This window comes from Sporobolomyces koalae (genome assembly GCF_050403365.1).
Source record: "Sporobolomyces koalae JCM15063 DNA, S_koalae_JCM15063T_v1_ctg11, whole genome shotgun sequence".
NCBI lineage: Eukaryota > Fungi > Basidiomycota > Microbotryomycetes > Sporidiobolales > Sporidiobolaceae > Sporobolomyces > Sporobolomyces koalae.
This window is the reverse complement of record NW_027481760.1, coordinates 273,397-294,872: the sequence shown is the minus strand read 5'-3', so window position 1 is coordinate 294,872 and position 21,476 is coordinate 273,397. Positions and strand designations below refer to the sequence as shown.

The 21,476-nt window shown below is 55.0% G+C and overlaps 9 protein-coding genes across 9 annotated transcripts; 5 read left to right on the top strand and 4 right to left on the bottom strand.

Moving 5' to 3' along the window:
- Positions 1-374: 374 nt before the first annotated feature.
- Positions 375-1,884, top strand: JCM15063_001179 (quinone oxidoreductase family protein; the record flags this gene model as incomplete). The annotated part of the gene is made up of 7 exons (XM_076677968.1): positions 375-511; positions 577-596; positions 701-831; positions 894-1,014; positions 1,086-1,182; positions 1,264-1,739; positions 1,841-1,884. 7 exons carry the CDS (start codon positions 375-377, stop codon positions 1,882-1,884), a joined length of 1,026 nt encoding a protein of 341 aa, XP_076534924.1.
- A 627-nt stretch (positions 1,885-2,511) lies between these two features.
- On the top strand, positions 2,512-3,540 carry JCM15063_001178 (uncharacterized protein; the record flags this gene model as incomplete). Its single annotated transcript, XM_076677967.1, has 4 exons — positions 2,512-2,603; positions 2,713-2,787; positions 2,864-3,334; positions 3,405-3,540. The coding sequence occupies 4 exons, from the start codon at positions 2,512-2,514 to the stop codon at positions 3,538-3,540; spliced, it is 774 nt and encodes a 257-aa protein (XP_076534923.1).
- Positions 3,541-3,731: 191 nt separating this feature from the next.
- JCM15063_001177 (uncharacterized protein) lies at positions 3,732-4,698 on the bottom strand (the record flags this gene model as incomplete). The annotated part of the gene is made up of 3 exons (XM_076677966.1): positions 3,732-4,333; positions 4,404-4,536; positions 4,627-4,698. The coding sequence occupies 3 exons, from the start codon at positions 4,696-4,698 to the stop codon at positions 3,732-3,734; spliced, it is 807 nt and encodes a 268-aa protein (XP_076534922.1).
- An 89-nt stretch (positions 4,699-4,787) lies between these two features.
- Positions 4,788-6,319, top strand: JCM15063_001176 (uncharacterized protein; the record flags this gene model as incomplete). Its single annotated transcript, XM_076677965.1, has 2 exons — positions 4,788-6,080; positions 6,152-6,319. 2 exons carry the CDS (start codon positions 4,788-4,790, stop codon positions 6,317-6,319), a joined length of 1,461 nt encoding a protein of 486 aa, XP_076534921.1.
- A 1,944-nt stretch (positions 6,320-8,263) lies between these two features.
- Positions 8,264-10,108, top strand: UBA3 (NEDD8-activating protein UBA3; the record flags this gene model as incomplete). Its single annotated transcript, XM_076677964.1, has 9 exons — positions 8,264-8,408; positions 8,474-8,594; positions 8,670-8,750; positions 8,818-8,990; positions 9,070-9,246; positions 9,314-9,478; positions 9,552-9,615; positions 9,685-9,840; positions 9,919-10,108. 9 exons carry the CDS (start codon positions 8,264-8,266, stop codon positions 10,106-10,108), a joined length of 1,272 nt encoding a protein of 423 aa, XP_076534920.1.
- Positions 10,109-10,960: 852 nt separating this feature from the next.
- Positions 10,961-13,020, bottom strand: JCM15063_001174 (glycosyltransferase family 69 protein; the record flags this gene model as incomplete). Its single annotated transcript, XM_076677963.1, has 5 exons — positions 10,961-11,218; positions 11,322-11,383; positions 11,466-11,639; positions 11,725-11,869; positions 11,950-13,020. 5 exons carry the CDS (start codon positions 13,018-13,020, stop codon positions 10,961-10,963), a joined length of 1,710 nt encoding a protein of 569 aa, XP_076534919.1.
- Positions 13,021-13,488: 468 nt separating this feature from the next.
- Positions 13,489-14,968, bottom strand: HEM2 (porphobilinogen synthase HEM2; the record flags this gene model as incomplete). The annotated part of the gene is made up of 6 exons (XM_076677962.1): positions 13,489-13,547; positions 13,681-13,780; positions 13,851-13,967; positions 14,038-14,125; positions 14,205-14,719; positions 14,801-14,968. The coding sequence occupies 6 exons, from the start codon at positions 14,966-14,968 to the stop codon at positions 13,489-13,491; spliced, it is 1,047 nt and encodes a 348-aa protein (XP_076534918.1).
- Positions 14,969-15,132: 164 nt separating this feature from the next.
- Positions 15,133-17,444, top strand: JCM15063_001172 (uncharacterized protein; the record flags this gene model as incomplete). Its single annotated transcript, XM_076677961.1, has 5 exons — positions 15,133-15,159; positions 15,244-16,630; positions 16,716-16,840; positions 16,905-16,975; positions 17,045-17,444. 5 exons carry the CDS (start codon positions 15,133-15,135, stop codon positions 17,442-17,444), a joined length of 2,010 nt encoding a protein of 669 aa, XP_076534917.1.
- Positions 17,445-17,651: 207 nt separating this feature from the next.
- On the bottom strand, positions 17,652-18,921 carry JCM15063_001171 (uncharacterized protein; the record flags this gene model as incomplete). Its single annotated transcript, XM_076677960.1, has 3 exons — positions 17,652-17,801; positions 17,863-18,266; positions 18,348-18,921. The coding sequence occupies 3 exons, from the start codon at positions 18,919-18,921 to the stop codon at positions 17,652-17,654; spliced, it is 1,128 nt and encodes a 375-aa protein (XP_076534916.1).
- Positions 18,922-21,476: the final 2,555 nt, after the last annotated feature.

Below are 21,476 nucleotides of genomic sequence, written 5' to 3'. Positions count from 1 at the left end.
CGTACCTGGCACTCTGTGGCTATTATCGGTACTAAAATTCTGATATCAGACTATGTACTTGTAGATATCAGAGTGTTGTTGATCTTGTAACTCCTTTTGTACCGCAATGGGATTCGTTCCGGTCTGCTTGAGGTCCAGAATGTTGCCGCGAGGCGTATGTAATCAGCGGGATCGCAGCGTGTGCCGCGGTCCGACGTCCCGCCTTCGCTCTCTGCTGCCGCTCCATGTTCCGCTGCGCGTCTCGACTCTTGCTCAGAACTCCCACCTCGACACCCATCGCTCGCCTCTGTCCTGCAAGTCCGCGACTGTCGCTACTTGAACGTCACCTGTGCAGCTTCCCCACCCCGGTTCAACTTCATCGTCTCGCTTCGACCATGTCCACCTCTATTCCTCAAACGATGCAAGCCTGTCAAATCGCGGAGCAAGGAGACCTTGATGTACTGAACGTGCACGAGATTCCCGTCCCGAAACCTGCAGCAGGACAGGTGTTGATCAAGACTGAATATGCCGGGTGAGTGGTACCCGCCTGTCTCTCGACCTTGGACGAGTGCTCTGACGACTTGATGTACGCTGCAGAGTAAACTTTATCGATACTTGTACGTGACGAATCCTCCTCGCTCTTGACGTGGCCTTGCAGCTCGTATAGGAATTGTGCCGCGGCTTATCACTACTGCATTGCTGCTTGTCCCTGGATGGTCAGACCAGCGCGGAGGCATCTATAAACTCCCGATGCCGTGGACCCTCGGTAACGAGTGTGCTGGAGAAGTTGCTGCCCTCGGCGAAGGCGTCGACCCCACCGCACTCGGTTTCGACGTCGGAGACAAAGTTGCGGTGAGCTCTACCCGTGACTGCCTCTTCGGAGTCTGTCAAGAGGCTGACGAAATACATCATAGGCCTACACTGCAGGCGGAGCATTCGCGCAGTACACCCTCGCCGCGACGAAACAAGTCATCAAACTACCCGACAGCGTGTCGACGAAAGATGCCGCAACCCTTATTCTCCAAGGTCTCACCGGTACGTTGCATCTTCTAGCTTGTCATCCGAGCAATAGCAACTCAGCTCGAATCCCGCTATCTGCCGTTCAGCTTTGACGTTTGTCCGAGAGGCTCACGAGGTCAAGAAGGGACAGTGGATCCTTGTCCAAGCTGCTGCTGGAGGTCTCGGTCGCCTGCTCTGTCAGCTGTGAGTTCTAGTGTATTGATCCAGCTCGCGATGTGCTTGACGGTATTCCTCCTGATCTTGACTTTTTTCTTTTCCTTATAGTTGCTCTCATCTCGGAGCTCACGTGATCGGTACGACTTCTACAGCGGAGAAGGCCGAGATCGCAAAGCAGTCCGGAGCCGAGCACGTCATCCTGTACGGTGAGGGTCGCGACGTCGTGTCACAGGTGTACGAGCTCACGGGCGGTGAGGGCATCGACCGAGGCGTGCACGCTGTGTTTGATGGAGTCGGTAAAGACACGTTCGAAATGGATTTCGAGATCCTCCGTCGCAAAGGTACCCTCGTCACACTCGGCAACGCCTCGGGACCGGTCCCTCCGTTCGCACCTTTGAAGCTCGGACCCAAGGCGTTGAAAGTGTGTCGACCTGTCTTGAACCAATACGTGCACACTCGGGAAGAGTTCCACTCGTACGCGACCGAGTTGTTCGAAATCGTCAAACAAGGTCACCTCAAACTCGCGCTCCACGCCGAGTACCCTCTCACGACGCAAGGACTCAAGCAAGCACAGACTGACATCAGTACGTTGACAACTTTTTCCCTCGCTTATCTCGAGAATTTTCTTATTCTTCACGGCGAGCAAGAGAGGAGCCTGACGCGCTCTTTGCACTTTGTCAAACAGCTGGTCGCAAGACGTCGGGCAAACTCATCGTCAAGGTTGCTTGAGAGTCAAAATGAAGGTTTCGGAGAGAAAATCACGCTTGCTGCTGTGAGATGAATCGACTGTCAGACTGCAGTTCTGCTGAGAAGATATCGCGGGAAAATTCTGTTGCAACTTTCTTCTGGATCCGTGGAGATATCGCTGCTGGTATAGACTCTTACCGCGATTGACATACAATGACAATAGCAAGGTCGGCCTCGAGAGATGAAATCATAGTGTGCGCGCACGGCCCGATGTATGAGAGATGCGAGCTAACGCATCGACGCAAGCTCGCTTAGAATTCCCGGATGATGCTTGTGACCTCGCAAGACCGTCTAGTGAAGTCAAGTGCGCTTGAAGACTTGCAAAGTCTTCAAAGAAACAAGGGATTAAAAAAGGAACACCAAAGGCGCGATGTGCAATTTGCGAAGTCCAGACTCGAGCGCGCTCGGCGATCAGAGTCGCTCTTGCCCTTTTCCGTTGGGACTTCTTCCTCCCTCTCCTCTCGCTCTGTCTTGGTCTTCGCCTCCGACAGAAGTGATCCGATACGTGACTCTGCTTGTGTCGTGTCAAGGCGCCTTGCACAAGCCCGAGCCAAGCCCTTGGAAGCGCAAACTGCTTGTCGGGGCATTGCTCTGCAGCAACGTACCAGGATGACGATCTCACAGGACAAGGTGGGCAAGCTGTTGGAGCGCTCGACTCGACCCGAGGAGACGGAAGAGGTCCTGCTCGCGTACTGCTTCAGGTGAGGACAGATACCCAATCCCCGCGACTGCGCATGCGGAGTCCCCTGTACGGACAGAACCTTATCGACTGACCACCTACTATCATGATATCTGTACTCTTCTTTTCAGTAAATGGATGAATGGCGGGAATCAAGCGCAAGTGTTGCGCAAGCTACATCTGTTGACCTTGTTCCTCCGCGCGGTGCAAGTCCTACTCTCTCTTCTTCCCTGTTTTCGCTCTCGAAGCATAGGCTAACCTCAATTCGTCGATCGAGTGCAGTGATTTGGGTTACGTTCTCCGGAACCATTACCAGGCATTCGCAATCGTGGCATCTCTCACAAAATCAAATGCGGGACCGGTCGTACTGCTTCCGACCACCGAACTCGGACTTGAAGCTTGGAATGCCGCAAGAAGACCGAGCAAGAGCGTGTTGAAGCGAGTGTTTGAAGGGGGCAAAGGGTACACTCGTTCGGGAGGACTCGTCGCAAGCAGTAACGAGAGCTCGGATGCCGAGTACGACCAGGTTGATCGAGGCGAGGCGTCCGACCTCGATGCTGCAACTATCACCCCTGCAACGACGGGCAGGAATCGCAACCGGAGTGCATCGGGCGGATTGACTTCGCTCATGAGCGGCAGGAGGTCGAGGTCAAACACGGTAGCAACGCTGGTCGATTCGGGCGCGCGCGGCGAAGAAACGAGACGAGTTGCAGGGGCCGGAGCCGCCGATGGACTCGGTCGAGGTCTACTCTCGTGAGCTGTCACTCTCCCCTACGACCGATTAGTAGGGATCTGACCAGGACGAATCGCTTGGATTGACTAGTGCTCCTCCGAATTACGACGGCAATTTGACCTCGTACCTGAGCGCTTCGAGCTCGCACTCTTCCCTCAGCGTCTCCCACCCCGTACCCATCGTCACACGGGAAGAAGAGCACGAGGCCTTGCCTGATTATGCTTAGTCGTTTCGATGGTCAGGGCGACCTTTGTGTCATTGTGAGCTTCTCATTACGATCTGTTGTCCTATCTGGCTTGTGTCTCGGATCTCTATGTCTGTCGGATCTGCTTCTCTGGGTTCTCCGGGTGTTGCTCTAGATGTTTGTCTCCTTCTCCTGTAGCCTTGCAAGATTTTTGAAAAATATCGGCCTTGTTTTCATGCCAGTCTGGCTGTTCCATCTGCCGTGCTTCGTCCTGTGACCCACGATCTCAGGCTCGAGAACCACGCCATCACGCGAGTCCATATCCGTTCGAGACTGGTTCGTTGTTGTTGACGAATAGCCGATACGGACACGATGTCGAGCGCAAAGGGTCCAGCCTGATATCCAAACGAGGAACGGCACATGAAGCTCAACTCGTAGATCGATGCAGGGTCGAGAGGTTCGGCATCTTGTTTCGGTCTTCCACGATAAGTCGCGACAAATTGTTCCCAAACTGCATCGACCTGGACGCGTCTTTGCTTGTCGTCTTGGAACCATTCGTGCTCGACGAGATGGTCAACATCAAACTCGAACTCGTACGAGAGGACCGATTCCCTCCTGCCATCAGGTCGAGTTGCGGGCTTCGTGTTTTTGAGAACGACGACGAATTTGTGGGGCTGAACGGGGTCACATTTCTCTTTGCGAGAATCGCGTAGTGTGTGAGGGAGAACGATCGTGAGCGAGAGCCCAGAGTAGGAATGGCGAGGCAGGCTGAGACGGGTCGGATCAAACGTCGTCGATTGCGAAGCGAACCCTGCTCCACCGAGAGCCGTAATGTCTGCAACAATGTCTCCACGGTCAAGTTGGGATGCATGCCATCTAGATGCAGGAGAGCAGCTCGAGCTGACCTAGTTCGCCGGTAAAGGTTGCCAAGTTTGAAGTCGGCGACACGACGAGTGACGAAGTCGACTTGCCCCCTCGGATCGTATCGTTGACGGCTCTGAAGGTCGGCCATGGGTGCGAGAGACCGTAGAGAAGCTCCTGAGAGACCAGGTTGCGATTGTTAGATCAAGGTCACGAGGCGTGTGGGGGTTCTATAAATTCGCTCGGCGGCGCCATCGGAAGAATCACCTGGGAGCGCATCTCTAGTGGACGATGCTGGCGTGCAGATGCGAAGCGAGCGGCAGAAGTGGGACGCCGCATGCGGGCGCGAGCGGGAGTCGGCCTCGGGTCTTTCGCCGTCTGACTCGAGCCTCACGCACCGTGTCTCTGCTCTCTTCAACTCGAATACCATGACGACCATCCAGCGCCGCCTAGGAGATTACGAGCGATATTCGCTTGCGCGTCACAACATTGGCCATGCACCAGGAGTTATCTTCACCGCGCTCGTATCGTCTGTTGCGAATGTCGAGCGTGCAATCGAGTCACTCCTCACGCGAGAGCCTTTACTATCATCCTCAGTCCATGGCGCAAGGACGACCGAGCCTCGGTACGAGCAGCACGAGCACATCCGACCGGACCAAGTGTGGATCGCTCGCAATCAGCTCGCGCCCTCGCCCGAACAGGTCTTGCTCGATGGCATTCGAGACATGACCGACATGGACATCTCGATAGCTCCCCTGTGGCGGGTCTACACATACCAGAAAGACCCTGAATCCGGCTTGACGCGGGTCGCGGTCGCAGCTCACCATGTCATTGGCGATGGATCTGCCACTCGCAACCTCTTTTCCGAGTTCCTCACCCTCTTGCGCGATCCCGCCGCTGAGACTTTGAGCTCAGCTGCGCCCGTGTCGTTCCCACCTTCGCTCGACGAGTCGATCGACGTGAGACCTTCGAAATGGTATCTCCTCCGCACCTTCACGTCCATGCTCGTCGCTCCTCGTCTTCCCGCATTCCTGTACCCGGCGTCCGTGTCACCGTGGCCGAGTCCTGCTCTAGCGTCGCCAATTGACAAACCGACTGGTCTTCGAATCTTCTTCTTGCCCGCCGACCTTTCTCTCGCACTTGCCAAGACTCCCAAAACCCACGGCGTACCGACCCTCCACCCCGTCCTGATCGCAGCCGCATTCGCAGCGGTCGCCCTCGTTGCATCTCGCACACCGTCGTCGACGACCCTCAATATCGTCGCTCAGAGCCCCGTCTCGATTCGTGCACCCGAATTGGGTCACCCAGTTCTGACCGGCAACTATGTCTCGTCCATCCCGCATTCGACAACGGCGATCACTCCTCAGTACCTGTCCTCAACCGGGTTCTGGTCATACTGTCGCACGTTCGCAGAGTACGTGCGAAGACCTGCCGTACACCAGGAAGCAAAGGAAGGGATGGGCATGTTGGCGTACTTGCCCCCAGGGATGGCAACACCGGATTCTCAAAACCGTCCACGAACGGCGTGGGAAAAGTATTTACAAGATCGAATGCTCACGAACCCGAACCCTTGGCAAGGGGGCAGTTTCGAGGTTTCGAACGTTGGCCGAATGAAGGACTCCCAGACTCGAACATCATCGTCGGAATCGGAAGAATTCACGGTGAGGGATGTCTGTTGGGCTCAGCCAGGCAGTGGGATGGGAGTCGGAATGGGATTCAATGTTAGTTCTCCTCTTTTACAATCCTCATCTTAATTGCTTGTACTTGGCTGACGACATAGGCTTTGCGACAGGCCGTATCTCATGGAGGTGTTCTCGCTGTGACTTTGACCTGGAGACAGGATGCGATCGCTACAACCCAAGTCGACGCGATCTTCCAGAATTTCCGGTCCATCTTGACAAAGGTCGCCAAAGGAGATGTCTCTGACGACACCAACTTCGCCGATCTTACTTTCTCGTAGCAGTGTTGCTTGTGTGGAGCGTATCGATAGTTAGTATTTCGCACTTGTAGCAAGTTGCTGGCGCTTTTGATACTTTCCTCGATCAGGTGTATTGCTCACCGAGACTCGAGAGGCTGAGTCGTACAAGAGGGATCATAACAAGATTGTACAGCAGTGGAGGTCAGTGCGTGATTCAGGCGGAAAGCTGAAAAGAAGATTGCGATAACACGGTCCTCCGCTCGACTTGCGCGGACCCGCGCATTCAAATGGCTCGAGAGCACAGCACGGAATCAGTGTTTTCTTCCTGATATTTGGCTGCACCCTACTGTGCTGTCACGTCCTCAGGGAGCAATGTCGTCTAACACAGAGCATGGACAAAGCACCCGACCGCGACGTCAATACCGGTAAAGCTAGTTTCACTTGAATCACGGCGCAAGCGTGAACACAATCTTGAGCTGAGTACTCATCGTGCCTACGTACAGCTCGCCGGCGCCCGCTAGGAACACGAGCCGCACGCCGTCGGTGCCCAGAATTCCCTCGGTCTATGGCAGTACCGCCAGATACGAATCAGAGCAGGGTGGATCATTTACGAATACATCAGGGGAACACAAGGAGCACACCGAGCCGCAGTCCGAAAGCTACTCGGACAGCGAGCTGGTCAACGGGGGCTGTCGGACTCGTGAAGAGTTTGAAAACATGTGAGTTTTGGTTCTTTTTTTGTTGTTGTTGTTGCCTCAGTCCGAGATACCGATCCGAACGAGCTCGTGCGATAGGCTAGAGGCATTCCCAAAGCCTCCTGCATCTCGCAACACTCAACATAAAGCTTCGACGACCGTAGCGCACCATCCGACGTCCAACCCAAGTGAGTCCTGGACTTCCCTCATACGAGTTGAAGATTGATTGCCCTGACTCGAAGTCCTCTGACATTCAAATGGCAGCATTGCGGGGACCAAATGCTGCTTACCAACCCATCGCTCGTTCCGAGCAGGTCGAAGTTCCCAAGCCTTCTGGAAGTACAGCTCCTGGATCGAACAATTAGAGGCTCAGGGCGTAAGCCAGGCAGGCAGCTCAGGGAGCAGTGGGCGAAGGGTAGCTTCGCGAGGTTGCTCGGCTTTTCGACGTTGTGGCTTGCCCCGTAGCGCTTGCTCCCCCCTTTACCGGTCTGACCTTGGTCTGACGCATGTTTGAGGTAGCTAGAATGTGGTGACCCTGCAAGGATCGGAATATTGTCTCCGTCTCTGGGCCCAGTCCGGAATCGATGACTGCTTCGACCCGTCTCGCGTAGGACTCTGCCAGGTTGCCTGCTTCGTATCGCTCATGCTAGATTCTCCATCAGTGGCAACGATCTCGTTCCGTGCGAGGCGTGTACGGTTCCTGAGTAAACGGCTCGATCCGTTTGATGGTGCATATCGTTTCAACAGCATCTGGAAGCGATTACTCCCATTGACGTACAGGTAACTGCGGCACGATGCCGAACCACGATAGAGAATGATTGATCGGAACCGAAACGAGGACGAGCGCAAGACCTAGATTGGGACAACTCAAAGCGGCAACCGGGCTGACCGAAGAGATGCTTGCGAATAGAAGCGTTGGGAATGGCGATCCATAGAGGGACCGCTTTGCAATCGTCGAGAGGTGACGAACTGCAGCAGATCTCAGGCGGGAGTTGCGGTGGCCGTCAGGAAAATCAGCAACATTGATAAGTGCCGTAAGCCGATAAATGTCCAAGCCGCGGTTTGGTCGTAAGGCATCCCATTCTTTCTGCGGTTGCACAAGTAGCTTGGTTCAATTTTGCAGATTGTCAGTGGCGATCGATAAGCTGCGCTCACTTTCGACAGGCGCCGGAGGAGACCTCTAATCAGCCAAGTGGTGCCCGCGGGCGCGGAGCTTGTTCTGCACCGCTTCTCGCTTGCCACGCTGCCTCTCGCTTCAATCTCGCACCTTGATACGACTTTTGCATCGGTCATGACAATGGTCGCACCCCAGGAGCGATACCAACATCTCGACCGCGTGCTGACTCGCGCGGGGCCGTACACTGATCCCGACTCGTTCACTCCTGGCGACGAAGTCAAGTCCTTCCTGCGCGACAAGTGCAAGATCCTCGTCATTGGTCAGCCTCTCCTTCATGCCCGCTGCGAGCTCGAGCTGACCTCCTCTCGCTTCGGAACGGAGCAGGCGCTGGAGGCCTCGGATGCGAGATCCTCGCCAACCTCGCCTTGCTGGGCTTTGCCGACATCCACGTGATCGACATGGACACGATCGATATCTCGAACCTGAACCGACAGTTCCTCTTCAGGTTCGTGGCATGACTTTCTCCGTTCCGTGTGCTATGATCTGACCTCCTGTCGAATTGCCATCTCAACCCTGACAGGCCGAAAGATGTTGGCAAACCGAAAGCGACCGTCGCGGCAGAGTTTGTCATGAACCGCGTTCCCGGTTGTACCGTGACTCCGTCAGTAGCGCGGCCCTCGAATCCGAATTCCCATCCAGACCTGACGATTCTTGCTCGACTGTGCCAGTTATTTTGGCAAGATCCAGGACAAGGATGACGACTACTACATGCAATTCAATCTCGTCATCTGCGGGCTCGACTCGGTCGACGCGAGGCGGTGGATGAGTGCCACCCTCGTCAACCTTGTCGATCCCGAGAACCCCGAGAGCTTGAAACCTCTGATTGACGGTGGTACAGAAGGTAACATACCTTGCCTAATTCCTCCGCGAGCCAACTGCCTTGCCCCTTCAACACCTGACGGAGCGACACTGTCACACAGGCTTCAAGGGACAAGCTCGCGTGATCCTACCGACAATCACTTCCTGCTACGAGTGCTCGCTCGACATGCTCACCCCTCCCACCGCTTTCCCAATCTGCACAATCGCCAACACTCCACGCTTGCCTGAACACTGCATCGAGTGGGCAAGCATGCTCGAATGGCCGAAGGTGTTTAAGGGTATATCCTCGCCTCGAGCGTCTCTCTTGCGGTCGATCGCTCTGACGTTCGCGTATTCGCTCTCCAGACAAGAAACTCGACAACGACGACCCTGAACATATCCAGTGGCTGTTTGACACCGCACGCACGCGAGCTGAACAGTACAATATTACCGGAGTCACGTGGAGTCTGACCCAAGGTGTCGTCAAACGCATCATTCCTGCCATCGCGTCCACGAATGCCATCATCTCTGGTACGCTCCGCTCTCACATCTAGACTCCCCGGAATAAACACCTGTACTGAACTGATGCCATGCACACGATCAGCTGCGTGTTGCAACGAGGCTTTCAAAATTGCAACCTCGACCAATCCTTACTTGAACAACTACATGTTGGCCCTACTCGTCTCGTCATCTTGTCCTCAGGATAGGTGCTGACGATCTCGACAACGCGATCACAGGATGTACACTGGAAACGAGTCAATCTACACCTACACGTTTGAGCATCAACAGAAGCCGGAATGTCCCGTTTGTGGAGGAGAAAATTCGACAGTCACGATGAAGCGGGAGCAAGTCTTGCAGGACTTGGTCGACCTCTTGCTCGAGAAAGGAGATTTGTAAGTCCCTGTACCCCTCCCTCTTTCGGATCCTCCCGAAACCTAACAGTCTTGTACCCACTCTCCATCGACTCACAGACAAATCAAACGTCCTTCGTTGTCATTGTCTGGCAAGAACTTGTACCTCCAAGCGCCCCCTCAACTCGAGCTTGCGACTCGACCAAACCTCGAGAAACCCCTGTCAGAATTGTTCAGCTCGGGGGACGTGTTGACCGTCACCGATAGCAGTCTTCCATTCTCTCTCGATCTTCAAGTCAATTTCGAGTGAATGCTTGTCCCAGAAAACCTGTCGCAGCCTTTCTGTGTACCATAGAATACGATCTATACCCTGTCCTTGCCAGCTTCTGTCGTCTTGTCTCTTACTCGCACTCCTGCACAATTTGACGATTTTGGACGTCAATTCAAGCGTCGTTACGATTTGAACTTTTGAGCAACTAAGCAAGGAGCATTGATTCGGGGAAGTTGTGCTCGTTAACGATCCTATAGACCTAAGACGCAAGCTGGATTCGCGTTGAAGCCTTGGCGATTGTTGGCGCCTAACTCATGGTGGATTTCGGGCGATAATCGGAACTAGGAAGTGAGGTTTTTATTACGCGGTCTTCTATGTCAAAAGTTTCGCTTGCGTCATGCAAAACAAGGGGGTGTAACTCAGGGGCAGAGTGCTCGCTTCGCATCTCCAAATGTGATCTTGCGAGAAGCCCGGGGTTCAATTCCCCGCTCCTCCAATCTTGCTCATTTTCTTTTCGATTTTTCGGGGGTGTAACTCAGGGGTAGAGTGCTCGCTTCGCACCGCTTGAGCGTTCGAATCCTGCGAGAAGCCCGGGGTTCAATTCCCCGCTCCTCCAACAACCGAAGGATCTGGGCATCTTTTTTTTTTTTTGCGGCCTCTCGGAGTTGACGAACTGAGCCTTCGTTTTTTTGCTTGACATGTCAAAAGTGCAGTCACTGACCATTGTTGGCGCGAGGGAGCACTTCAAGAATTTGATATTGCCATTGTCAAACAGACGAGCTAGTGCAAACAAATTTACCAACCGCAACAGAAGACACTGACACAAAAACAACGCAACACAGACAAACACACAACGAGATGATGATACAGATGATTCCCCGCGAGGAATTTTCACCATGGAGGGTTCCTGGTCATCCTAGACCATTCTAGATCGATATGAAATCCTCTCACCCATCCCCAACACGCAACACTAGTTGGTGCGGTCCATTCTGGTAACGACCAGTCAATCTTGTGATTGAAGAACCGGTTCGCGCGGTCTCGAGCGAACTGTGGATCTCGAAAGAATTGTTTCGCGCGATCGAGGATCGAGACGAGGTGAGGGTGGGTATATGTAGACGAGTCGTAAACTGCCCGGACGGTCGGTACGATCTGTAAGAAAGGGGAAGGAGATAGAGTTGCGTCAGATGGTGTTGCAAGTCGAGCAAAGGACACGGCGACCAAAAGAGAGATATAGAGGACACGAGTTTCGTACCAACCAGCGATTGTAGCCTCTCGCCCAAAAGTCTTTCGCGAGCGTTTTGCATTCGGATGCAGCTGAGTATTTTCAGGAACAGCAATTTTGGTCTCAGTTCTGTCTCGAATCTTCCTGCGCGCATAGAAAGCAGAGCAAACTGACCACATTCTCCTTGAGACCGTAAAGCGCTGCGGAACTTGGCTCCATCCGTGGAAGACCTGAAGGGTCGCTGGTCCTTTTGCACAGCCGGACCTATTCTCTCATGCGTCTTTGGGTTGATCCCCGTCGTTCGGAAAGGTTCCGCTGCGAGCGCGATCATTCCGTTCCAACACGAGTCTGGTGTAATTTGGCCAGATCGTCAGCGCGTTGCAGCCTTTCTCGGTTGTGTTCTGAGAATCGACAGAATAGATTGAGAACGTACAGACCGGGATTGGCAACCCTCGCTCAAGTCGTTTCCGACTTGGCAAATCTTCGTCGAGCGTGAACAGCTCTTCGATGCCATGTCTCGCTTCGGACCAGACATCGAGTCGTGGGCGCAGCATGTTGCCCGTCATTGATCGAGCCACCTGATCGATTGCGCGAAAAAAAAAAACGGCCAGGATCAGTTCGAGTTCAGGGTCAAGCGTTAAGTTTGTCGAGGACTAACCCAATTGTCATACATCTTGATGCTCCGGCCCCACTTCGACAAGATGCCTTTCGTTGGCCTCCAATCCATCGCACACGCCGCATCGGCTTCCTGCGCTCGACGTTGCCACAACAACTCGAGTGCGTCCGTCGGTCCGACAAAGACATCGTTAACAAACAGGACGTCCTCAAACGGTTTCCCATCGGCGAGACCTTGCCGAACCGGGGCGAGGGCGACGTTGCGGTAGACGGCCAACTGGTCGATTCGGTCGACTTTGCTCCAATCGGTCTTTCTCGGATCACTCACGACCGTGTGCTCGATCCCGAGGGTCGTCAACGCTGCTGCGAAATGTGCGAGCGCGACGGTCGTGTTGTCGGTCGAACCGTTTTCAAAGATCGAGATGTGACAGTTGTGACGACCCAAGAAATCGGCAACGGTCAACAGGGTTCTCGACAGGGTCGAAAACAGGTCTTGCGAGTTGTACAGGTTGAGCGCGAGGAGGTAGGGACCCGATTCTGGCAATGACGAGTAACGCTCGGCGAAAGACTTTGAGGTTCCGTCGAGAGGGGCGGACGTCAGATCGTCGCACGGGAGGGTCGAGCGAGGAACAGACAGGACGTCGAGCCGCACGTCGAGTTGTCGTTGCACGGTCGAGAGGAGGGGAGAGGGCGTGAACGGCGCGACGAGGTGTTCGACCGGAAGGGGTTGCGGTTCGAGCGGGAACGCAAAGATGGATTTCGCATAGGCGTTGTGTCGAGTGTAGAAGAACCAGCCCGCCCAGCCACACATGGATACCCCTGCGAGCGCCCAGCAGGCTACTACGAAATAACTAGCGACCCGGAACAAGTTCGCGAGCATGTGGTGCCTGCGATGGGTTGAAATGGTCGAGGTCTTCTTGCGCTGCTTGTGCGTGACGGCCATGCGTTGGTCATGAACGTCGTTGAAGCTGTCGACATCCGCGTCCCACTCGTCGTAGCAGTCCTTGGTCGAGATGGGCAGCAGCGGCGCATGCTGGTCGAATTCAAATTGCCCGGAACCCGCGTCCGCGGTTGATTCCCATGGGGGAGCGTCGGTCGACCGCCTGGCAGGCATGTCGCCGCGCGCTACTGTCGCTAGGTCGGGATGATCGGAGTGGAAAGCGCGCAGGCAGTCGGCGTTGCGGTTGCAAGTGTCAAACCGGATAATCCGCATCTGCGGCACGTTCTCCTGTCGAGAATCTCGGGTCTCGGCCCATTGCTGCGGATTGCATTCCGTGGATCCTTCATCCTCCGAGCTCGACCGGATGTACGCAAAGTCGAGTTTCTGTCTTGTGCCGAAGTGAGCAGCAAACAAGGAATGAGATAAACGAGTAAGAAGCCCGCGAGTGGGACGAGCGATCGCGATCGCGAGCTAAGAACACCGAAGTCATCACGTGACTGTAATTCCGCTGCTTACGTACAACGATTGCGCCTGACCGGCCGTTGGTCCACTTTCAATTGCTGTGTACTTGAGCACTCAAGATTGTACTGCAGGGTGAGTGGTGATTGCAACAGGAGCGATTATCAAGAAATGCGATGTCTATTACTCGCTGAGCCAGTCGAGAAAGTCGGGGGTAAAGTAAGTCAAGATCAATGTGCAGCCTGATCATGCGACTCGGACGGAGCGGATACAATGAAGCACGAAAAAGGAGAGGCGAGACAGGGTTTGCAAAGATCGACGTCAGCCGCGTTCGTAAAAGCCAGTCTATAAACCGACGCTTGTCGAGACGCTCACCGGCACGCAGGAAGCCCTCGGCAGACTCGAACGCCATGTCTTTCAGTTCGTACACGCCGGCCTTTGCACCGGCGTGAATCATCGAGTACTCGCCCGATACCTGCGCAACGTGGTCAGGACGCCTTCCGCGCAGGCCAGTGAGTATATTCAAGGTTCGAAGGTAGACTTACTTGGTAGCAAGCGAGGGGATGGTTCGGTGCGAGTTCTTTCGCTTCCCGCATAATGTCGAGATACGGCAACGCCGGTTTCACCATCAAAAAGTCGGCTCCTTCTTCCACATCTCGTAGCTGCAGTATCAATGACTTGCGTCAACAAAGAGGGAAACTGCTAGCACGAGGCGGGTTCTGCTCGACTCACGATCGCTCGGCGGGCCAGGCCCCGAGCTGCTGGTGGCAGTTGATAGCACTTGCGGTTTCCAAAGTTGGGCACAGATCCTGCCGCTTCCCTGCGCGAGCGATGCGTATTTCGGGTCAGCGCAGGAGAAAAGAGACATGGAGATGGTACAAAGGGGAGGGTTCACTCGCCTAAAGGGACCGTACATGGCACTCGCAAACTTGGCCGAGTAGGCCATGAGCGAGCAGCGGTTCGCGAACCCTTGGTCGATCAGGGCCTGTTTGATCGCGCGCACGCGACCGTCCATCATGTCACTCGGGGCGACGATGTGAGCGCCAGCGCGGGCGTACGCGAGGGCGACGTCCTGCATACGCTTGACACTCCTGCCTGTATCGATGACCCGGTTGCCCGCGCCGACGACCGCTTCGGGTAGCAACTCGCCACAGTGTCCATGATCGGTGTACTCGCACAGGCACACGTCGCAGGCGACGACGAGATCAGGGAACTTGCGGCGGATCAATTGGGTTGCGAGAATGACGGGCGTGTCGGGATGGTCGGCGGGCGAGCCGCGGTGGTCTTTCGGCATGTGGAGGGGCACTCCAAACAGGATGACAGATTTGAGGCCTTTTGCGACGAGGGGTGCGAGGAACGCTTCGAGACGGTTAACGCCCCATCGATTCTGGCCGGGCAACGAGACGATCTCGACCTAGACCGAGCACTGTGTGAGCTCAAAGGCGGGGAGACACAAGCGAGAGACGAGGGGAATCTGCGAGGATGCGGGACGGACCTCGGCTTCGGGCTCGTCGGTGATGAAGATGGGGTACATAAACATGTCCTTGGTGAGATGGCGCTCGGCCTGAAGCGTGCGGAGCAGCGGGTTGAAGTAGCCGCCCTGCAGCGTCGACGAGATGGGCACGGCGATCGACTGCGAGCTCGAAGGGTTTGCAGCAGCCATGTTGATTGTTTGCGGGGCTGTGAGAGACTGCACGAAAGCGAGAGAGGTGCACAGACACCAACCCTTGATCGTGAGATTGAATGATCGCATCTCATCTCTGAGGTCTCATCCTCTCGTCTCCTCCCTTGTCGCTGAGCTCGCTCGCCCTTGCAGAGGAACGAATCATGAGTCGGCGGGACGAGGTGGTCGATGCACGCTGTGCTCTTCGCTTCGAATGGGGTTCACCGCCCCCACTATCTTCCCGCGCTGACCGCATCTCTCTCGCACTCATCTAGACGCTCGACTCGCTCGTGTCGACCTTCCGCACTCAGCTCGCAACTGCAATACAGCCCGCCGACTCCCGCCCGGTCCGGTCGTCGCAACCGGCACGATCGCATCCGAGCACGCCGTCGCTCGCCTCACGCCTTTCGTCCTTCCTCGACCTGCCCCACCCGAATACGAGTGCACCTCCGAGTCCGTCTCTCGCCAACTCGGCGAGTGTGCCCTTCTCGAGTGCCCGACACAGCTCGATCCCGCTCCCAACGTCCCCACGCGCGTCTCGACCGCCTAGCCCGACCGCACAAGATGCTCTCCCGACGTACTCGCGCAGACCTCCACCACCATCCGATCCTACTGCAGACGACTCACTCCCTCCGAAGCGCCTCCATCTGCTCGCGAGCCGCACCGGCAAGCTGCATCTAGAGCTCCAAGCGCGCGGTCGCGAGCATGTCATTCTCATCCAGGACGAACCCGATGGCCCGACCACCCTCGCTGGCACGCTCAAAGTTCTCCTGCGAGAACCCGAGACCGTTACCCACGTCAAGGTCCGCCTCAAGGGCATCGTCCGAACTCTTGTCATGAAGGCCCATGCGTCGGGCCGCCATCCCGTCTCGGACGAAGTCACGTTCCACGAAGCTTCTTCTACGCTGTACCAGTATCACGCCGAGGGATTCCTCCCTTCGAACGAATCGTCCGACCCGACGAAACTGCTTGGCACGTTTGCGTTCCCCTTCTCGCTCACTGTGCCCGCCCAGATCACCCACTACACGACGTCGAACCTGCCCGCGTCGGCGCCGATGCCGCTCGCGCGACCGGTGCGTCCTCCACCTTCGTTCATGCTCGATGCGCAACAGACGCCCAACCAGCGCCGCAACTCGATCATCTCGACCCAATCTCCCGCTGCGAGTGGTCTCGGCACGGGCGGCTTCGAGGTGTCGTGCCGATATTTCATCAAAGTGACGCTTGGACGTAAAGGCTTGCTCAAGATGAACGAACGCTGGATCATCCCGGTCGTGTTTGTCCCGCGGCAAATCACCCCGATCATCTCGCCCCTGCGCGAACTTGCGCTCAGGACCGCTGGCACGCGACCTCCACACTCGGATGTCGACCCTCAAGGCTGGACCGACTCGCGCAAGTACGTCATGAAGCGCACGATCAAGAAACCTTCAATCTCGTCATGGGCCCGGATCGGATCCGGGGGTACAACCGAAATCGAGATTGAAGGGCGCACGATCCGCGGGCACAAGGTCGAACGGGGAGATGCGGGCAGTCCGGGTGGGACTGGCTCCGTTCCGTTCGAGGTTGTTGTCAAGACGAACAACGCTGCGATCACGGGCAAGTTCGCGCCGAATACAATTAACGTGTTTCTCGTCCAGCGCACCGCGATCACCGCACAGCGGCTCAGTGCGCTTTCTCGCCATCTTCCAGAGTCTGTTGCGCTCCCCTATGACTGATGGCGCTGTTCTCCTCTCTTTCCCTCTGCCCGCAGCAAACGCTCAAGATGTTGTCGTCGCAACCGCGAGTTCAATGCATCCTTTCGGTCCAAATCCAGACGGAGAACCGCTCAACAACGGCTCAGGATGGAAAGCTCAATACGGAGGCAACGTGCGACTGGTAAGTGGTACCATTCTGTGACCACGGAGCAGGGACAATGTTGCTCAGTTCGCCTCGATCGTAGCCACCTCATCTCGGAATCTCGTTCCGGGCACCGAACCTCTCGGTCACCTACGTTCTCTGCTTCTCAATTAAGTGAGGTGATTCGCGCACTCGAGTTTGCGCGCTCTGCTGACCTCACTCGACATCCATGTCCGCTCTCAGCGTCGGCGGCATCTCGAACGATCTCACCCCATTAACGATCCCGATCGAACTCATCAACTGTCCACCTCGTCGGGCGGTCGCATCTGCTGGTCAAGAGCCACCACCACCGCCTCTCACACCCCAGCCCCCTGCACCTCTCGAGCTGGCTCCAGATGTTCCAACGCCAACTCACGCGAATGTTGCCGTTTCTCCTCCACCTCCTCCTCCGAGACATCCCTCAAAGGCTGCTGGCAGCTCGGCTTCTCCTGTAACGGGTTCTCAGGGAGAACCGAACGGTTCGAGTCGACGCTTGGAACGGGTCCAAACCGAAGAAGAAACAGAACTTCAGGCACTGTACGGTCTCCCTCCGAGTTACTTTGATACAGTCGGGATGGATCAGGGCACCAGTGCAAGGAGATGATTCTGCACCTTGGAGGGTTTAATTTTGTTGTAATGCGTAGTCTCAAGTTTGTTTTGCCTTTGTCGATACTAGTCTCTCCGTTTTTGTCAATACTTTTCCACCTCGAATCGACCTGTTGAATATTTTCTGAACCACTCTCGTCCTCTTCGGGGGAAAGTTTACGAGCAAGAGAGGAATTCGAGTTGCAGGTTGCCGAAAAACATTCGCTCAGAACCCATACTTGTTGCCAGCACTCTTGCGATTCGATCGAGCCTGTGCGATCCTCTCTTCCAATTCGGCTCGATTGTCGTGAGCTTCTGCGATGAGCGAAGACAACTGTCCTTTCCTCCTCGCTTGCTGCGTCGCTTGTTTCGGGATCTACAAGAGGAAGAATCCGCATGAGAACAACAACTTACGAGATAAGAGATGTTAAACGTACTCCTTTGATCTGTGCACCCTTTTTGTACTCTTCCTCTTTACCGGGCATTTGACTCGGTCTCGTAGCCCATGCCTCTCTTGCTCGTTGCGCTTCATCGACATCCCTGAACCCTCCTTTGTCCGCCACTTCCTTCTCGTCGACTCCTTCAGGTAACGCATTCTGTTGTTGTTGCGCTTGCCACTGCAATGCGAGCTCGTACGTTTGTTGGTCTTTCGCAACCCATTCTCCCGAGGGAAGTTGTGTGAATCCGGGATAAGGATCTTCGGCAGTGGGTTGTTTGGGGACCTTGGAGCGATCAACAAGTTTAGGTGCCGAAGAGATCGTTCGAACGGATGACGTCGATGTGGGATTGACAGTCGCAGACGCAGAGGAAGATACGTCGGGAGTGGAAGCTGTCACGGAACCTGTCAATTAGGTAGGACAACTTTCCCGGATCAGTCCAGTTCCCACAAAGGCGATAGAATGTCAAACAGAACCCAACTAACCGATTCCGAAAAAGTCCACGGCAGGTTCATCGGGCGGTGGAGGCGGTAAAGAGGCTTTCGCTTTCCCTTTCGTCCGTACTGAAGTGGGCGCAAACATCGATGGTGCGGGTGCAGTTTTGGCTCCTTTGTCTTCTTGATCAAACATGTCACCTAGACCTGCAGCACCTTGAGGTTTGCTCAAGGGAGCTGCAGTCGACGAAGGAGTCGGGATCGGTTTCGATTCGTTCTTGGGTTGAGGCAGCATGGCGGCTAGTCCCGACAGCCCTTGTCGGCTACCGAGACTGAGTTTCGGTTTCTTCTTGGCAGGCCCATCGTCCTCTGCGGCGGCAGGCAGATCAAGCAAGATCCGAACCGGTCCTTTCTCCTTCTTCTTTGGTGGCGGCAGACTCGACTTTGTAGATGCAGGTATTGTGCTCGAGGTCGATGAAGCTGGTTTGGGTAGGTTCAAGGTCGATTTGGGAGCAGGAAGGTTGAGAAGAGATGAAGCCGTCACTGGCTTGCTCGCGCTTGTGCTCGGTGCAGGCGAGCCCGAGTCAGAGTCCGAGTCGGATCCGTAGTCGACAAGGCCTAGCATATTGTGCGCGAGGGATGAATCGGATGCGGTGAGGGGCGGCGAGCCGTAAATACTTCGCCATTAGAACGGTTAATAATATTGATCTCAAATTCAATGTCGAGTTATATTAAATTCGCTCAGCTCATCGACGCAGCTACGCAATAACATGCTGTAGCAGAGGCTGTCCGAAAAGCAGAGGCGTTTCTGATGATCGACAGCTACTTCTGACCCGAGGTCAATTCAAGTTGAGCATTGCCTTGGCTTACGCTCCGAGCTCACTCGGTCGCCATCAGTTTCCTCACGCACGACAGTATAGCTCGAACAGCTCTTACGGAGACAGAGGTTGCACAGATAAACGAATCTAGAAGGTTGAGGAGACAGAGGGACTACAGCAGATATATAGCACGCTTGCGGCTGCTGACTTGCGAAGACGCAAGCGAATGAGCGTGGCCAGCGCTCGCGTGACTAGCACGCGACTCTTCGTGATGTTCTAGCCAAGCTTTGTTCGGCTGTTGCGGACAAAGGAAGATGGTGGATGGAGGCGTTCATGCACGGAAGTCGACGAGATGAACTAGCTTACGAGCCAGAGGTAGAAATACGTCCTCGGGATTCTTCCAGATTGCTGTATCTTGAGTACTCGAGTGTAAATGACCGAGAGCATGCCGAAATAGATCTCGAGCCGTTCGAATTCGCGAGGCTTTGGCGATCTGCTGATCAAGCCTCGTAAAAAAGTCTCCCATTCGTCGCAGGCCTCTTGCCAGAATCCGACAGGATCATCAGAAGGGCGCGAATGATTGGCAACGATCGGATCCAACGCCCTCAAACTCTCGAAGCAAGTTTCGATCCAGTGTTCAACAAGCTCAGGTACCGGTACCACGGTTTCGGAATGATTGACGGCCTCTTCCAATACATAGTCAGCCTGGGGATATAGATGATGTCAACTACTAAGCTCATCCACAAGCAATGAGGTAAGACTTGCCGCCTCGGATCTGAAATATGATTTTGGTGGAAGTGCGCCGGGTTCGAAGTGCAGGTCCTCGAGGAGCAATTCAAAGGGTGCCTTCAGACAGCATTGTCATTGGTAGACGAATGGGTTGAATGTTGGGGTGAGCGCCGCATGGGCAAGCCACTCACGATGGCGCCAGAGAAGAAGTAGTCTTCTGAATTCATACAGACCCTTGCCCTGCAATCCTCCTCAAGCTTGGTGTGGAGTTGCCACAGACGCTCTGTAAGTTCATGTTCAGTATTCTCTACGGCTGACTTGATCTCGATATCGTGGGCTGCGAGCTGCTGTGCTTTGCTAATGTAGGCCGCGATCCCGTTTCTCCAACCTTTGCTTAAGTTTTTGTGCAGCCCGAGAGCGCATATCGCACGAAGAGCTCTGTTGAGATCACTCAGCTGCTCGGGAGGTGAATGGAACATGATCTGCGAACCACCAAATTCGCGGGGCGGCACAAACGTTGTAAGCGTACAGGGTCAGCGTCATTGTCGACTCGGATTCTGATCCCGGTCAACAAGACGCACCCCAAACTACGGTGTGCAGGAGAGGAGGATGACCAGGCAAGAAAGCACAATGTTCCCGATGCCACGCGAGGTCCGTGACAATGGCTCCATGCAGCTGTAGAGGCCCGAGCAGAGGCGCCTCCTCCGTCGCCAAGTCTCCGAGATTCCGATTTCGCCGAGCAGGATGTCCGAAGCACGAGCACGATCAGTACATACTGCCGAGATGTGGGAGCAGGAGCTCCGGCAGCGCGCTAGCTCCAGAGCGTGGATCCCTCAGCGCAGAGTAAGAGTCGTACGATCGTAGGGTTGTTAGATCTCTCGCATTGCTTCATAGCGCACGTTCCAAGCTCGCTCCGTTGCCGTCAGGTTCCGTACATGCGACATTATATTAGCTCGAGCGAGCTCGAGCAGCTCTGACATAAAAAGGACTTTCACAGATAAAACGAATTTCACAGATAAGACGGATTGCAGATAAACGGTACTAATAGGCCTTCTAAGAGACAGCGCCAGCTATTGCAGCACATATCTGGCACGCTTGCGGCTTTTGAATTGCGAAGACGCCAGCGTATTCGCGAGTTAAGTACGCGACTTCTCGTGATGTTTCAGCCAAGCTTTGTCCGGCTGTTGCGGATCAAGAGAGAATATGTATGGAGGCGTTCATGCACGACTGTCCACGAGCTGAACGAGCTTACGATCCAGAGAAAAAAATACATGCTTGAAATCTTTCCAGCTTGCTGTACCTTGAGCACTTGAGAGTGGATGGCCGAGAGCATGCCGAAGTAAATATTGAGCCGTTCGAGTTCGTGAGCCGTTCGCGATCTGCTGACCAAGCCTTGCAGAAAAGTGTGCCATTCGGTGCAGGCCCCTTGCCAGTACTCGATAGGATCGCCTGGATGGTGCGAATGATCTCTAGCGATCGGATTCAACTCCCTCAAGATCTCGATGCAGGCGTCGAGCCAGTAGTCAACAAGCTCAGGTCCCACGGTTGCGGAATAGGTGGTGGCATGTTTCAACGCATACTGAGCCTGGGGTGAGAGGTAATGTCAGCTATCAGACGTACCAACGAGCTGGGA